Source organism: Salarias fasciatus, chromosome 1, assembly GCF_902148845.1.
Source record: "Salarias fasciatus chromosome 1, fSalaFa1.1, whole genome shotgun sequence".
Lineage (NCBI taxonomy): Eukaryota > Metazoa > Chordata > Actinopteri > Blenniiformes > Blenniidae > Salarias > Salarias fasciatus.
The window spans coordinates 23,158,668-23,175,966 of record NC_043745.1 but is presented as its reverse complement, the minus strand read 5'-3'; the positions used below and the strand labels follow the sequence as shown (position 1 = coordinate 23,175,966).

At 43.9% G+C, this 17,299-nt stretch overlaps 1 protein-coding gene across 2 annotated transcripts in view; it reads right to left on the bottom strand.

Moving 5' to 3' along the window:
* Positions 1-1,450: 1,450 nt before the first annotated feature.
* sbf2 (SET binding factor 2) overlaps positions 1,451-17,299 on the bottom strand; it is a 96,641-nt gene continuing 80,792 nt past the window's right edge. The window contains exons 30-42 of one of the 2 annotated variants that reach the window (XM_030102558.1): positions 15,863-15,937; positions 14,644-14,822; positions 13,730-13,906; positions 13,298-13,399; positions 9,223-9,408; positions 8,131-8,257; positions 7,207-7,334; positions 5,624-5,848; positions 5,429-5,536; positions 5,123-5,313; positions 3,061-3,148; positions 2,854-2,985; positions 1,451-2,010 (exon numbers count right to left, since the gene is read on the bottom strand). In XM_030102558.1, the coding sequence (XP_029958418.1) occupies positions 1,912-2,010; positions 2,854-2,985; positions 3,061-3,148; positions 5,123-5,313; positions 5,429-5,536; positions 5,624-5,848; positions 7,207-7,334; positions 8,131-8,257; positions 9,223-9,408; positions 13,298-13,399; positions 13,730-13,906; positions 14,644-14,822; positions 15,863-15,937 (1,817 nt within the window). In that variant the 3' untranslated portion in view covers positions 1,451-1,911. The remainder of the gene's footprint in view (positions 2,011-2,853; positions 2,986-3,060; positions 3,149-5,122; positions 5,314-5,428; positions 5,537-5,623; positions 5,849-7,206; positions 7,335-8,130; positions 8,258-9,222; positions 9,409-13,297; positions 13,400-13,729; positions 13,907-14,643; positions 14,823-15,862; positions 15,938-17,299) is intronic. The other variant, XM_030102634.1, reaches the window with a different exon arrangement.

The window sequence follows — 17,299 nt, the reverse complement described above, 5'->3', positions numbered from 1 at the left end:
CGACTTTTCTGAAGAAACATTCATTGGGAGAATGTTGTGCATGAAGTGGTGTGTGTCGTCTCGCTCAGTATCCATACTGTGAAACACCTTTTGTTGAAATCTCTTTCTCTTGTGTTTCTGGAACAGTAACAAACAGAAATTTGAAAAAAAGTATCACTTTCAGGAGGTGCACATGTTTACCAGTGTGACAAATTCGTCTACAGCTTTCACTTCACTCCTATGTATTTTCCCTTTTACTGAGTGTGTATCAGAACCCCCCTCTCGCACTGTGCTGTGAAATGAATTCCTGAATTTCTCTTGTTCACTCTGTGTGAGATGTGTCTCCTGTAAGAGTATCTTTTTCTTCGCTTCTTGAATTTTGTTGTTCCTACACCCCTTTCTTTGGAGGTGTTTAATATATTTGCATTTAAGGACATTATCTTCAGGCCATTATACACCACATTAGATCTGAAAAAGTAAGCAGTGCTTCACAAACTGGCTCAAAGCACAAACAGTGTTTACACACGGCAGCGGAGTACACATTCATCTAGAAAAATTAGAATATCATGAAGGTGTTCAGTGTTTTTTCCCCCACTCGTTTCAGAAAGTGAAACTATTTTACAGATTTATTATACAGAATATTTTGTCTTCATTTCTTGAAATTTCATTATTCCTGCAATAAAACTATAGAAACAGGAAAATAGTTTCAAGTATGTTTGATTTATTTCCAAAAATTAGTGTCACCACAAAACAAGATACAAAGATACAGTAACAAAAGAAGAAGAAGAAAAAAAAAAACTTCTGACATCTTTGAATAGTTTAATTTGGATTTTTTTTTTCCTCTTTTAATGAAGCTGTGTAGGCTGCACAGACAGGAAAACACACAAGACGTGGATGATATTTTCTTTAAAAAGCCCTTAAAAAGACAGAGCCTGTCTAGACAATCCAAACAACAAGAACAAAAAGTCTCCATTTCATTCGCTGGACAAAGTTTCACCACAAACAGGGAACAGGCCACTCAGGTTTCTGCACCAAGAACGACATATTAAAAAAAAAGAAAAAAGAAGAAGACGACGACGACTCATTGGTCACATTGAAGTTAGAAAAGTATACTTATGCTCAGTACACGGTTTATAAAATGAAATGTCACGTAGGTATTTACAGAACATGACACCACCACACTTACAGTTACACTTTTAATAAAAAATAATAATTTACATGAGACAAAACGTGTTAACCAGAAGTCAATGAACATTCAACAAAATAGAGAGAACATCGCTTATTTAAATAGAAACAAATGTCAGGTAACTCTTTTGAACTCACTGTGCAAATTCTTTTCATTTCACCTGTAATGAGGAAAGGTCACATGTAGAATGTAAAGAAACGCCTTTAGCCTCGCCGTCTGCATCTGTTAGAGAGTTTCTCTTTGTTAAGGAGTGCATACTTTAGAGCTAAGTGCAAACAAATTGCCTTTTCATGTTGTGCATTAAAATCTCTGAGTGTTTTTTTTTGGCAGTTCATATGTCTCTGTAAGCAGCAATAACCTTTCCTCGTAGTAAAATATCTGATAGAAATTCTCTGACAAGATATTTTTTTTTTCTTTTTGTTTTTTTTTTTTTCACGTCTAAAATTGAACCCACAGTTTTAATGGCCAGTGATATTGCTTCGATTTATTTACAGTTTTAAGTGGGATGAGCTCCCGCTCGGTAGTGCAGTCCCCTCAGACGTCGGCTCATCTTCGCCTCCCCGGACGGCAGAGACCGGAGAGTCCGGCCGCCGAGCAGCGGGGCGGAGGGGACGACGACGAGGCGGACGGATGGACGGACGAACAAGCGGCGCCCGTCTTCCGCTACCAGGCACTTTATTCACGGTGGTCCCCGAAGTTTAAGACAGCGGTCTCCTCACGGCGGCGCCGGCCACAGGCGCGAGTCTTCAGGCGTCAGAGATGCAGTTCTGGATCTTGTCCATCCACACCTGAGCGCTGGGAGCGTCCGAGGCGCAGAAGTTATACACTCTCTTGCTGGTCTTCAGCTGGAAGGGCGGCAGACAGAAAGAACATCTTTAAGGTTATTTTCAAGACAGTCACCTTTTTCCACTCCATTCACGTGATGAATGGGAGTCATATCGCTGAAAGATATCACAGTCAGATGTTCATTTTGTAATCACATAAATATCTCAACACAATTAACAACTGAATTTATGACTCCAAAACATGATGGAGGATTTTAATTTCAACACGCCAGCATGATATTACCTCTTCAATATTTCCGGATGGGATGGATTTACGGTTTGCACTGCGATGAACTCTTTGGTTTTATCCCCGGCATTCAAACGTGTCATTGTGCAAATATTTGGCCAAAGTACCAAACAGTCGGCCCCCTCGGCTGTGTTGTAACACCGCTGAGGAATTCGATTCACACATTTGGTTTTGATTCGGTCGATCCTCCGGCCGTGAAGAGAAGTGTGCATTTCCACAATCGTGTTACACAATGACACGTGTTGATCGTGTTCTCACAACAAAGGAGAAAAATCAAACCGCGAAGAGAGTTCGCTTTCTTCACAAATCTGTCTTTTGACGGGAGGAAATAATATCCATTGAATGGATTCTTGATGACTAGACGAAATAAACTAAGAAAACTCCTTGAAAGAATGAATTAAAGATGTTTTTATAGTTGACCGACTCATTAAAATGATGCTCGTAAATCCAGCAGCAGAAATACTACAAAAGATCTCAGAATATAAGAAATTATTTCACTTTGGTAACTTTCTTTTGTGAGAATTTAATTAGAAAATCCAAAACACTTTATTGATTTTGTTAAATATGTGACGGTTTATGGACATTTGACTGTGTGAGCTGCAGATTCAGGTGCTTACATCGAAGAAGGCCTTTTCGCTGATGTGTTTGGGCGCTCCTATTGTGGGCGCGGCGATCATCACGGACTCCACCTCGGCCAGGTCGATGTGTCCTCTGCAGTTCGTGTCCTCTCCGGTGTCGTAGTACCTCAGCTGTGAAGACACCGGCGTTAACCCTCGGGGTGGAGGCGGGGCGGGGAAGGGGTCACAGGTCAACGGCTCGCTCACCTGGTGCTTGGTGATGTCCAGGACGAACCAGCGAGGCTTCCAGCCTTTCAGCAGCGCTCCGCGTTTATACAGGATCCCCTCATAGGACCTGGAAAACACCAGAGTCTCAGGCCAAAAGCTGTGTTTGTTCCACGAACAGGACGTTCTTCATGTTCTGGAGATGATGTGAGGATGATGATCCGAGGTGAACTCGGTACTTTCTTGCTCTCTGTCCTTGTGGAGCGAATATCAACAGAGTCCATGCTTTGATTTTTCAGTCAAAAATGGATCCAAAAGTCCAGAAATGCTTCAGTTCTCAATATGAACAAAGCACAGTGTGGATAAAAGAGGGGAAACATTCGGCACACAAAGGCTGAGTTTTTTTTTTTTTTAACGTGCCAAATAAAACATGACACGGTGAGTAGAAATTCAATCAAATACGTCCAGCGCCGCAGAAACCAGCCCACATTTTATGAACCTTTCAAAAGAATTACCCCCCTAAAAGGGGATTTCTTTCATGAGCAAAAGGACAAAACCAGAAAAACCCCAGAACTAAATTAGGAGCTTGTTTGCAGCAGTGGAATCATGCACAGTTCCTGTGATGCTTCCTTACATTTGGGGAAAGTACCTCTAGTTAAAATTCAGTTAAATCTCTGAACTGAGACCGGGCTTTGATGAACCGTGTGACGGAGGACGGCTGAAGATCATTAAAGTGTGCCTCGAGAAGAGCAGCAGGTGTTTGACAAGAAGGTAAATGCTTCAGTAGCAACAAGCTGTAAGTAAAGACGAACTGAGTTAGTACTGGAGAGGAAGATAAAACTCTCCTCTGTGGATTTTCTCCACTAAGTGGTTGGTGAAACAGCATCATCGTCATCATCGAATAGCAAAAGACGAGACGTGGCTTGTAGTTTCTTTATCAGCAACATTTACTGAAAACCCTCTGAATGAATTGCAGAGCCGAAAACACCTCGGTGTTGTATTTTATGGTCTTTTCACCATTTTAACTAAAACTGGTCAGGTAACTATGGTAGATTATTTCTTAGCTGTAATGGTTGTTCTTGGCAATGAATGTTCAAATATAATATTATTTATTTCCCTTTGGAACAGTGACACATTTTTAATAGAGGAGCATTTGAGGGATGAGCAGCAGAGCTGAATACTTGTGGAAGTGAAAGGAATTTACCAATTTAATTTACTTCTCTGCCAATGTCAGACACACGTTTGCTCACTTTACGTCCATAGTTTATTAATCAAAGTCACTAAGCAATAATGCTGTGAGTTATAATGAGCCCAGTTGTCCCAGATTTCACAATAATGGCAAAATCTGGAGAAAAAAAACCCCACAAGATCTATCAAAACATCAACATGAATGTGTTGATAATACGACTTGATGCATGTCTGGAAAGTCTCTGGACTCCGGGGTCGGACTTTTCTCCATATGTACAGAATCAAGCTGGACGCCGTACATTGTGTTCCAGTTGTGTAAGCTTGCTGGTTAACTGCACCTCAACCTCCCATCCAGCTGCGTGACCTATTTACGTGAAACATACTACGTTAAAGTGATCTGGTCACCCCACTGCCTACAAATGAGGGAAATATTTCATTAGCTTGAAGCGCCGCACGGTTTGAGGCTTGACTTATCACTCGCGCACATTAAAAGCACTTAGACACAGTTAATTATTGTTAGATTTCATCTGTTAACACTTCAGAGTGTCAGAATACTATTTGGCTGTTGAAATATGAAGAACACAAACAACAGTAAGTTGCCTTTCTGGTTTTTTTTTTTGTTTTTTTTAGACAGAGTAGTTTTTAATGACTGTTTGTAAATCTTGGAGAGAAATCTCCTGCAATAGGAGCCAAGAGAATGTACTTTGACCCCTACAATAATTGTAAAATTACACACCCAGAATTTAACAGAGTACAGACAATCCTCACAAACATGACACATGGCATACCACAGCGCTGACTCAGCTTCCAAAACCGGACTGGCCCCCCGCTCCATGGAGTGAAATGTGGATTTCGTGTTTGTTCCGGCGCTCGGGGGGGGGGGGGGGGGGGGGGGGGGGGGGAGTTCACGACCCACCTGTTCTCCTCGCTCTTGGGGGTGAACTGGTTGTAAAGCGTGGCGGCGCGTCGGTTGATGCCGTTGGCCGTGGCGGTGCCGCGGTCCTCGCCCAGAGCGCTGTCTGGCAGGTGCAGCATGGAGCGGCGCTGGAAGGCCTGCAGGCTGGACGTGGGAATGAGGCCCGAGATGGACAGCGACTGCTTCCGGAGCTGCAGGCGGGATAAAAAAAACAAAACAAAACAACACACGTAAGACGACACACAGTAAATGAAGCTCAGGACTGTTTCGGACAATAAGTGTCGTCTTTGCTTCTTTAAGACGCACATTTCCTTCCTGTTTGAGGTCTTCCTGGATGCTGATTCGGACTCTCTCCAGAGTGGCGTGCCATTTCTCCGGGGCCTGGTTCAGCTCGCCCTCCAACTTCTCGATATCCTACAGCAAAGGTTAGAATGAATAACACTGACTAAACTGATACGAAGCAAAGAAGAGGATCAAACTCTTGATGGAAACTTGTCTCACAGCGAGGAGTTTGGTGATGGCGTCCGGCTGGGCGCGGCTCACGCTGCTGTAGCACGGCCAGACGATCCTCCGCTTGCTGCTGGAGATGGTGTCAGTCTCCTCGGAGCTGTCCGGCCTGACGGCCATCATCCTCCAGTCGTAGCACGGCCCGGTGGACAGAGTCTCGTCGGTGAAGAAGCCCCACTTGATCAGGCTGGGGATGCTGATGGCGGGCTTCAGGATCACCTGAATGGCAAAGCAAAGACGTCTGATTAAAAAAAAATCCTTATTTTCCATGTGGATCACTGGATCTCTCCACTTTATAGAATATTTAAAAACATCTAAACTGTGGATGTTTCACTGAGATCACTACCTAGATAAATTTCACAGAGAGCATCCTGTTATTTGGTAATGAACGTGTTGACTCAAAAAAACCCAAAAAAAGACAAACAAGCTCCTCTTGCTGATTTCTGATTAAAATCATGAAAGTTGAGGGTTTTGCTTGTTGCTCCACCGAGGAATGAATCAAAAATTGAAAGAGGCAAGGAGTGTAAAACATCACAGAATGAATCAGCTCACATCATGTGATAAACGGATTAACTCCAGAGCGAACGCTTGACCTTTTTATCATGATATTACATCATGGACTTCATCTTTCTCATTAAAAATGTGCTTGGAGGCTTTTAGAAATGTGATTGGATCTCATTACATTTTTCCATAATAACGCTGAAAACCCAAAATATACCAACGAGTTTCATGGTTGAAGCTTAAAATAGATGATGGACGCCTCCTCCACCGGGAGTCGGCCCTGACAGGAACCCGGACCCGATCCACACACTCTGGTTGACTTTTGGATAAGAACAACTGACGTCAAAATCATTTGAGCTCACAGAAATGTGCCTTGAAATCAGATTTTATGTGAAAAACTTGGAAATTTCCACTTTGGGCAAAAACCGTTTCAAAACCAATTTCTGGCGTCAGTCTCTGAACAAACATCATGACTCTGAAAAGTGAAGTTCAAACGTCCAAGAAAAGCATCTGTGAGTGCAGAGCGGTGCAACGACGACAGAAAACACTTCTACCAATCATTCTAAGCAGAACCGATATTTATTCAGAACTCGCAGTGCAAACTGTCACGTTTGACCAAACGCTCGGGACCTGGAATGATTTTCTTCTGAGGTCGTTAAAAGCGCAGATTCAGATATTTTAGCTGAATCCGAAGTTCTTCTGTCAGTCAGTGAGTGACGTGATAGAAATCCCACCGGTTCCCATCATTACTTTTCCTGAACATTAACGTTCAGCCCTGGATGACCGGTGATCTGTTCTCTAGTAGTTCAAGTCCTCAGACCACCGGCATGATTGAAAAAAAAAACCGAATGGTGGAGCGAGAAAAACACAAGTTGGAAATAGAAACGGAGTTGCTTGAATCCACATAAATGTCAAAACATTAGGTACTATACAGCTCTGTGTGTGTGTGACAGCAGTTTATGTGCATCTGTCAGTTTTAACACACTAATAACTCAACACAGGAGTAAGAATAGTAGAACATAATGGTCATCAATACATCACAGCCGAATATGAGAGTGATTTAAATGGACACTCACGTCGCTCTCTGAAGGGCTGTACAGGTAGTTGAAGAAGACGGGACTCCTCCGGTGCATCCTGTTGATGCACTCCCAGATACAGATGCCTCGCCGCGTCTGCTTATCGCCCTTATCCTCGAACAACAAGCCTGTGAAAGCCCACAGAGGGAAAACTCTCATTCAGATGGCCTTTATAGGATATAATTGGGAACAATCTACTGCTATTGGAAACATGCGCACGTTTTACAGTAGTTAAACTACAGGCAGAGACTCGGTGTAATGCTCAATACACAAAACAGCACATTTCAACATGTTCTCTTGTTTTTGTGAGCCAATAAAAGACAGAAACTTCAAAGTCCGATCTGGAAACAAACAAATGTGCGATTCGTTAATCTTCGGGGAGGCTGGATGAAGGAGACTGATCATAATGCAGCGACGCCACAGTCGTCTCAAGACAACGGAGGAGACGCCACAGTGGGATTTCTCAGAATGGACACAGACGATCGGCTGCACAATCCATTAAGAAAACGGCTTCAAACTGAAATGAGGTGATATAATTCAATTCTGAGCGAAGACAGAAAAATAAAGTTCACTCAGACCCACTTCTGTCTTGTGTAACTCGCACGCATTTTGTAGAAACTGTGAGTGAATCCTTTGTGTGATACACTTCAACATTGAGTAATCCTGACATGACAGAGCAGAGAGACATCATTTCTAATTTTTGCTGGTTGGAATCATAACCATCCGCTCCGGGAACTATAACCACCCTCATGTGAGAGCTAATGGAATAAAGAAAGCAATAAGAACAAAGGTGTGCGTGCTGATGAATGGGACACAGTCAGGTCATTTCCATCTATTTTTAAGTGAAATTCCTTTTCATACTTTGCTGTAATGAAGCAAGAGGAAGCAAATCACCCCCCATGCTTCAATCTGAAAAACACTAACCATGTTCCAGGCGCTCGTAGTCTGAGTCCAACAGGAAGTTCTTGAAGCGATTAGAGATGTGATGATAGGCCAGGAATCTCAGATAATACTGATTAAACTCAAACTCCAGAGGATGTTGCTCCAATATCTGCAAGGATATGAGAAGACGAATAAAGACTATTAGGAGGGCGAGAGGGAGGTCAGTGTGTTTGTGTGTGTGCAGCATCCTCATGTTGGGGCCTCGTATCTCTCTGGTCTATACAACCACCAATCAGAAACAGGAAAGAACCTCTCCTGTGTTGGCGGGGTCAAAGGTCAGTGATATCACAGCCAGCAGACAGAGTCCAGACTGATCAGCCGTGACATTGTTCCCATCCAGCGGTGTGAGGCGTCGGAGCAGAGGAGCGAAATATCTGAGGCCACCTGGGTCCGCTGGCAAAAACAACAGCTGTTTTGGAGATGAGGGACTTCTATTTTCAGCTCTCTGTCCGAACCCCCCCCCCCCCCCCCTCGTCTATAGCTCCCCGGGCCAAGCGACCCCCGCCAAACCGTCCGAGCTGCCAAGCCTGCAGTTTCAAAAGACAAATGCAAAAGCTATGTGTTGATGTAAGTGTATGGGAGTGGGTCTCTGACCCCGGGGGACATTAGAAAAAAAGCCCACAGCATTCTCTAAAGTTAGAGCCGCAGCACTCTGGACTTCAGCTGTGTGAGTTTTCATTCTTAACTCCGCTCACCCCGCCCCCACCCAAGACCCTGAAGCCTTCCCAGAGACTCTCAATCCCCAAAACTGCAATTTTCCACATGGAGCTCTAAACACGCACAGAAATGTGAAGAGATGCCGAAAACACACGAGCGCGGACAGCTCAGCGCCGATCGCCGGGTTCACCGGCCATCTGTGCAGCAGCCTCCCCGCGCCCCCCCCCGTGCAGAGCGCCGTTGTAATCACACATCCAGAGCTGGGAAGTGAAAAACCAAAACCGATGTATGTAGTTTAGTTTTGGCAGAGGAATTTCTCGCATTCCTCGCTCGCCCCTCTGCTCGCTTTTGAGGAACGCGGTGAGATCACGGGGGAAGCTATGAATGATGTTTCGGAGCGCGGACGGCGAAGCTCACCTGGTGCACGCAGTCCAGGAACTGCAGGAAGATGGGCGTGAAGCCGCTGCCCTGGCTGCTGGGGCTCAGGTTGCTCCGCTGGCTGAACTTGTGGCCGAAGGAAAGCCACTCTTTCTCCAGCAGCACCTGGAAACCCTCCAGGGTTCGGTAGAAGGGATCGCTCAGCAGCTGCACCAAAGACACCACCTGGAAGCATCAGAGGGAGCGAGAAACGGACAGGTTTTCACTGCGTCATACTGCTGCTGGTTTGTCAAGTCTTTCGTGCCATTCATGTGCATGCTGCACGTCGTGCTCCAGTTCACTCGGTATCAGAACCGTTTTTGGAGCACAAGTAACAAAAGAGCAGGTTGTTATTCTAAGGATGAACTCGGAGCAGCCTGGAGGATCCTGAGCTTTGTTTCCGAGATGTTTTTACAGCCTGCAGAATTCTTGATAACACACACATAAACCCTTGCTCCAGTGCTGTCTGAGCGCAGGAATTCACACTGTTCATGTGAATGAAATTTGGCACAACGCTGCATGAAGAACTCATGAAAAACCCGACTGACCGGAGCGGCCTACGCTGTTTTTCTGACTATGCTGAATAAAAGAGAACGCTACAACCTGATTTTTCCAAGAAAGAGAAATCACAGTAAGTTAGCAATTCCAAAGCAATGACGAAACTCGAATGCAACAACATTTGAATTCACTCTGATGCTGTTGCAACTTATTTGTTTGGACCCTCACTTTCAGCCTGTAAATCTATCAGCTTCACAGTATTATTTAGGGGAGTTCGGGAGCTAAAACAAAACACAGGAAACCCAGCACCGTGAGGTTGCTTTTAACATTCCACTGACCATCATCTGGCTGCATTAAGGAGAAGAAGTAGAAAACATTTTGTTTTTCTTGGTCAGACTATGATCTCAAAGTAAAATAAAAATGTCAATCTACAGCGTGAATAGACACGTTTCCACGCTCTTAGTGGCGTCACCAGGAACCGAACCTGGGTCAGTTACACTCAAGGTCAATACTTAATACGCCACTAAAGCCACATGGTTAAGCACTATATTCCATTGTCTATTACGTGCCTAAACTTACACGTTAACAAACAAGTCACAAGTGAAAAGCAAGCTTCCAAAATATTGTGTAAGAACTAGAAGCAGAAGAAGAGAAATGAGAATATTTAAATTCAAGTAATGTGGCCTGAAGTTAAGATATAGAAAAGACATTTGGTCTGGATGGTTATGAAAGTGATATGTTACATTGCCAGATTTGACAACCTATTAATAACATCAAGTGGAGTGTATATCTTCTGATGATGTAGCTGAGAGACTGAGATGAATAGCAAATGTTTTTTCAGGTGAGGACCACAACTGACAGTAATAGTGTTTCTAAATTACTATAAATTCACAATGTCTGCAAACATGCAAATCCAAAATAGCTTTTTTTTTTAAATTTAGTTCAGCACTGACTGTCGCAGCACTAACTTGTGACAGTTGTTTTACCAAAGCTGTACTCAAGCTCTTTCATTTGTCATGTTGTAATTATTTAAAAACGGCAATTTGTTTTTCTTTGCTATGACTCATTCTGATCAACTGCTATTAATAACATTTATATAACAATGCAGAAGAGTCTTCAGGTGCACTTGCGCTCGGTCCACTGGGGCAGAAGGTTGGCTCGCTTCCCCGTCCGCATCTTCAACATAACTAATGAGTCCTGACACATGTGGACTGAGTGAGGAAAACAGATCCCCAGCTCTCTGGGCTCTGGGGGGGGGTCACAAGAACTTCTAGTTCTGACTGGTGGGGAAAAAAAAACTCCTGCGCCCAGCGACCGGCTGTGCCACCCTGCAGCAGAGTGAAGGGCGAAACAGGCCCTGAGAGACTCCTGTGGATGTGAGAGAGGTAAAGGACAGGAAGGAGGAACCATAAATAGCTACAGCATTCAGACGCAAAGCAAAGACAGCTCTGCTTCCTCTCTGCTGGGGGGGAGCCGGAGCATATGGAGCCCATTTGTCTGTGCGGGCCGATCAGGACCGGACTGGATGGAGCTGGCGGCCCGTGGAGAGAGACGCTCAGGGCTGAACACGTGCCCCGCATCAGGGATCCACAAACCGTGCTCTTAAACAGCAGCCCAGGGCCCTACAAACCCGCACAAACACAGTGGAAGGACACACTTTGTGCACGTTAGCAGGTCAGGACGGAAAATATGAGCTCAGCGTGCAAACACGCAATGAAACACTGCAATTGGACACTGACAGCTGATTAGGATTGATACAGAGCTTTTGTTTACATGACAACGGAGGACAACCACACACTTTTATGATTGAATTAATGCAAATCAGGGACATATGCCTTCACCACGCCAGATTTTTTTTTATTTTTTTTTTTATTATATTTGCACATCTAGGTCAACAGCGACAGCGTTGTTTAGAAGATGAGCAGGAAAAGCAGGTGTGGTGGATTTATGATTCACATATGGCGCATTCACAAGTGCAGGCCGAATGGATGCCAACGGCTTTCTGTGGAGAATCTCTGAAACTGTTGTCAACAGCAGAGAAAATAGGATTATCCTTCAGACACTTGATCCTAGTTTCAATCTCAATCTGTAGCGGAGGAAAAAGACGAGTCGCAGCTTAACACTTTCACAGAGAAAAGTGCTCCTTGAAATTAATCTCAGATCAATTTTGGGTGTGATGCAGTGAAGAGATGTTTCTGCTCATGAAGAACGTTATTATTAGGACGAACGTGTAGGGTTCTGATGAGAATACATAATATTTATAACAAATACCAATATAGGAAAACCACAAAGCAGACTACTGCATTCCAAATGTATTTTTATTAGCTTCATTTATTTATTTTTTTCTAATGATCTATTCTTCTGTCGTAAATATCTTCAGTCTTCAATGATGTTAAAGTTATTTTCTGTCTTTGTGAAGCATTTATTGAAGGTCACCTCATATGCTTGATTAAACTCATTGAAGGGCCAGTTTAGGCCTGCAGGCCGGATGTTTGAAACCCCCGATTGTTGTTCTTTTAAAAGCGCTCCCTATTGCCTGAGCTTTACACTCAGCATTAGCGGCTTTGTTGAGCTGCTACAAAATCAGACCTCAGGATTCTGAGCTGTGACCATTTACAAAAAAAAAATGCTCATTAGGAGGCAAGTGGTGTTGTGTTGTACATATTCTCATGCATCCATAAAATGAAAAATTGAAAACAGCCATGTTGTAATTTACTTTAAAATAATAAGAACAAAAGCTTGAAGTATTGTTTGTTAGACTCCTGCAGTGAAAACAGTCCTCTGCACTCAGTGATTCCACAGAATTGTGGCCGTGCAGATGGGAGGAAGGGTGAAAACGTGCTATTTTGCTGAATATACTCTCTGGTTGGAAAGTAAAAGACCTTTATTGCAGTACGTCTTCAAATGTTCTAAACTCTCTGGATTGCAGTTTCACAATTCCTTGACAATTTTGTACGACGCTCACTTAACTTCACGTGTCTCTCTTTGGGGCCACACTTGCTCGAACACTGTTTTGTATTTATGTTTTCGTGGTTTTATTTCCACAGTGACGGTGTGTGTTCTGTATACACAGCGTTCATCCACCCACCTGCTGCGCCTCATTATCAAACTCAGGGTCATGGGGCCGCTGGAGGCGATCGCAGCTGTTTGAGTAAAAGAGGGCTAGATACCTAATGGCAATTCATGGTCTCACATGGCAGCTGAGGACGACGCTGGAGTATCCTGAAAAAACCCCTGAGAACATGCAAACTCAAAAGCAAAAGACAACCTGAACTAGAACAATGGACATTCTCTAGATCTAGATCACCGTGTCCTTAGGTACCCTGCAGGGTGTTTCCTGCAAAGGCCCCGAACTACACTCTCATCAACAGGTTGCAGCAAGTAACCAGTAACCGACACCAGGATCCCCCAAGCCGCTCGGCGCTCTGCGGACATTATTCAACATGCCTACAAATCGGGCTGTGTAACTGACGCGGGGCGAAATAGAACGTTCCAACATGAAAGACAGTCTTTCACGGCGCCCCCCGTTCACATCTGTGCTTTTTATGCCCGGTGGTAATTGAGAGATTTCACTCACTTGCGTGGTGATGTCCCAGCCGTCCTCCAGGCTGAGAAGCACAGACGAGCCGCTGTCCAGAAGCTCCACCAGAAACAATGCCAGCTGCAGGATCTTGTGAAGCTATGGGAGGTCAACATATGTGCATGTGAACAAATATATATATATATATCAATACACACAGCTCTTTTCCCACAGACGGCATTTTTCAACAGTGCCTGTTGAGTTCAATGTAAGGCTGCGGGGGGTCAATCAGATAACCAGCATGATAAGTGCTCTTCAATGTGGTTCCCTTGGGAAAGCGGCTTCAGAGCGGATTTATTCACATAATTTATCCATGATGTGAATGTTGTTGATGCGCTCACTGCCGGGGCGTTCTCACACAAGTTTTAGAGCCGGACTCTGCTTGTCCTTAAATATGAACAACAGTGTTGTTTGTGTGTTTTTTCCCACCTGTAGGATCCATTCAGAGTCCTCCAGGGCTTTGAGGAAGGAGTCCTCGGAGTCGGACGAGGTGGCGCTGGGGGCGCAGGCCCTCAGCAGCTTTTTGAAAGCAGCCTTCACCTGCCGCGTGTCTGCAAAGTCCACCGGCACCAGTTCACAGTTCAGAGACGAGTCCACTCTTAGGCCCTGCCGGACGCATTGGAATAAAACAAGCTTCAGTCCAGATGATCACAGCAGTGATCGAACTTCACCCACATCAATACTGCATTAGCTGATTTCAGTCGTTCTGTGCTCCATCATCAGACCCTCCACAGTGAGACTGAAGGTTTAATATGAAATTCATAGGGTTATGGTTAATATTAACATTTTGGCAATATTCACAAAATAAAAATGAGAAAAAACAACTTTGTTTTTGTGTAAGGTTTCACATTGTGACCCAATCTGTTACTTTTCAGCATGTTGTTTAAAAGATGTTTGAATTTGCTGATGCATGCCTTTACAAAGATTCAATTTAACTTGAAAAGTAGCCCCCATCTTTATCTGAGAACATCTTTTATTCTTTTACATCGATATGTGTGCATTTTCCAACTATCAAGTTATTCATATTTAAAATATCTAACTGAATTAACTATTTTGCTGAATAATCTATTCATCACAGGTAATTAAAGGTATCAATAATGAACACTTTTATTTAAAAAGTTAAAAATGTATGTCATTAATTTCATTGGAAAGGTTTTATAGAAAAGACATCTAAAAGTAGAATATTGTTCCTTTCACAATTCAAATAGCATTGCACTATTTTCCACTCCCTTTACATACACGTTAAATCACAAGCGGTGCAGTTGCACCACATCAAATATCATCAAACAACAGAAAGCAGCATCATCTCAGGGCTCGGAGAGCAGCTTTCTTCCCGTTCTCACCCTGAGATGGGATTTTTCTCCGAAGACGTAAAGCGCGGCCTGCTGCTTGAGGAGCTGGGCCTGCAGACTGTTGCTTCCTGCAGGAGGCGCCAGATCTTTCCCTGCCAGCCTGGCACCCACGTCGCCTCCCGTGTGCTGACTGAGCCTGCTGCTGCTGGAGCGCAGGCTGGCCCACATGCCTGCAACCGCAAAGACACACACACACACACATACACACAGTCACACACACTCGAGCGCTCGGCAGCAGGCCTGTTTGAAAGCTGTCAAACAATCTGAGGCTAAATGACGAACAACATACGGGATGCAGACTCTGTTGACATGCACGGCGGTGCGACAGGGATTATGTAAACACCCTCATTCTTTCAGTTCACAAACAATGCAGTTGCCTTTGAGGATCCGCCGTGCTGAGATGTCAGAAAGCAGAAGTTGCTGGAATCTTTTTCAAGCCATTCTCTACAAAAAAAATGTGCATGCAGTACCTTCCAAATGGTGTGAATCACTAGCAGGAAGAACGTGATTTTTCACAGTAATTTGTTTCAGGCCTTTTCGGATGACTATTGAAGACTGACTCCTATGTAACTGGTGCTATTGTAGGCTGGGTTATGGCTAAAATAACAAAAATTCAGATCAACAAATGAGATCAAAGACTGGTTCTTGGTAATTTATGGAATTCTTTTGTGGTTGTGGACTGTTGGTCAGAATTAAACAAGACAATTTGAACTCGAAAAACAATAAAATAATCAAGTCGTCAACCTACATAAACTGGCTCCAAACCATTCTGTGTTACACTTAAAATGTATTACGGATGACTACGTTATGCTGCAGGATCGCGGCAGCCTCGTTTGGGGTGATTCATGGCTGGAGTGCCATGACAAACAGCTTCATTCCCACCGCAGTCTGGACTCGGCTCTCAACTGCCCACGGTTAGCCGTGCTGAGCCAACACATTAACAATGGAAGAGACCACATTAGAGCAGCGTCTCTGGTTTGTGAAAAACCACAGCTCCCAGAGGAGCGCTCGCAAAGTCAGCAAAGATTAGTACTGTGTCTCACAAGGTCTTTGTGAGGAGGCCTGCAGCATGTCGAGCTGTCACTTTGACCTGGTTAGTGGCCGCGGGGGTGTGTGTGTGTGTGTTAGAGGAAGCAGAGAGGATGAGGCTCGGCCGAAGAAGAAGCGCTTGAAGGAGGTTCCGGCAGGGAAAGTGACCGTTTCACTATACCTGGACTGTGGACTCGCTCCTTAATGGCAGGTTTTGGGTTTGAGTGAGTGAAAAGTTTATCTCTGTACTCAAGCACTGGGTGGAGGTTTTGATGAGCAAAGAGGATGAGGGGCAGAGAGAGGGGGGCATGAAAAAAACATCATGAATCACATCAGTGTCAACGCCGCCCAGTCTATTATAAAATACAGTTCACAGAAACGGTCATGCAAATGAGCAACAACAGCTGATGGTCAAAGCTGGGACCCCCGGTTTTAAATGATGATGATTACGATGGCATGCATGAGAATGACTGAACTTGGTTACGAGTGACATTGGAATGCGAGGCCGATGCTTTTTATGCCACGACCTGGAGTTACAGTCTGCATTTCATCTTTCAGTGTGGAGAGATGGACGGTCAATGCAATTTGTGTAAAGCTTTTCTTTCACTGAGCTGTGACGAGCTGGAGATTCGGGAGTTAAAAATCAAAGCAATCAGTGACTATTTTCTTCTGGTGTCTCAACGAGGTGGTACCTGGTGAATTCACATATGCTGTAAGACGGTTGCATAACGGTTAAATTCATTCACTGTAGAAATCTGCAACTTTTGCAACAGTCTTGAAATCGACTTAAAAAAGTCATCATTTTGTCACCTAAGCCAGATGAAGGCTCGTTTCTCACACTTGAGACAGATTTGACACATTTACGTTCACTATGAGGCTACTTGAAAAAGTTTATTTCAGTGAAATGTTTGTAAACCCCATAAAAATGCTTTGAGACACTGGAAATTCCACTGTGAACCCTCTTTCCAGTTTGTAGCAAGTCAGTGAGACAGACGCTTTACAGTTGAATCCATTACAGGGGAGACAGGCTGTTCTCTGTAATTGCAAAAAGTATGTCGATCTCAACAAATATGTCAATGACAATCCGACGTCTTACATGATTTATAAATCCACGATCAGACCTCTCAATAGGTTTTAACTTCCACCTGATGTGCTGTGCTCCCATGAAACACAAAGCCTCTGTACCCCTTCATTTTAATGTAGTGATGGTAATATCTCACACTGTAACATTATTAAATTAACATATCATAATATATTAGCAGCAGAGTCTCCACGTGAGCAAGTAACTAATGATCTCAGCAGTCTGACATGATAACACTGCTTCACTTTGAGGAGTTTCTTCTATAAATCTGGATGAAACAGTAACTCTGAGGCAAAACTGTGTCAATAATCCTGCAACTCTGAATAGTTTTGTTGTTACTGAACAGGGCTGCAGAGCTGTAGATGGCAAAAACGGGACTGGAATGCCCCAGCTTCAAAAGAAAACGCGTAGAGTCATCCCGTTCTGTGCTCGAAATCAGTCATGAAAAAAGGGACAATCAGCTTTATCTGAAGCTGTGACTCAGGGTTCAGACATGCAAACATCTGGCCGAGACAAAACAAAACAGTTAAAATGTTT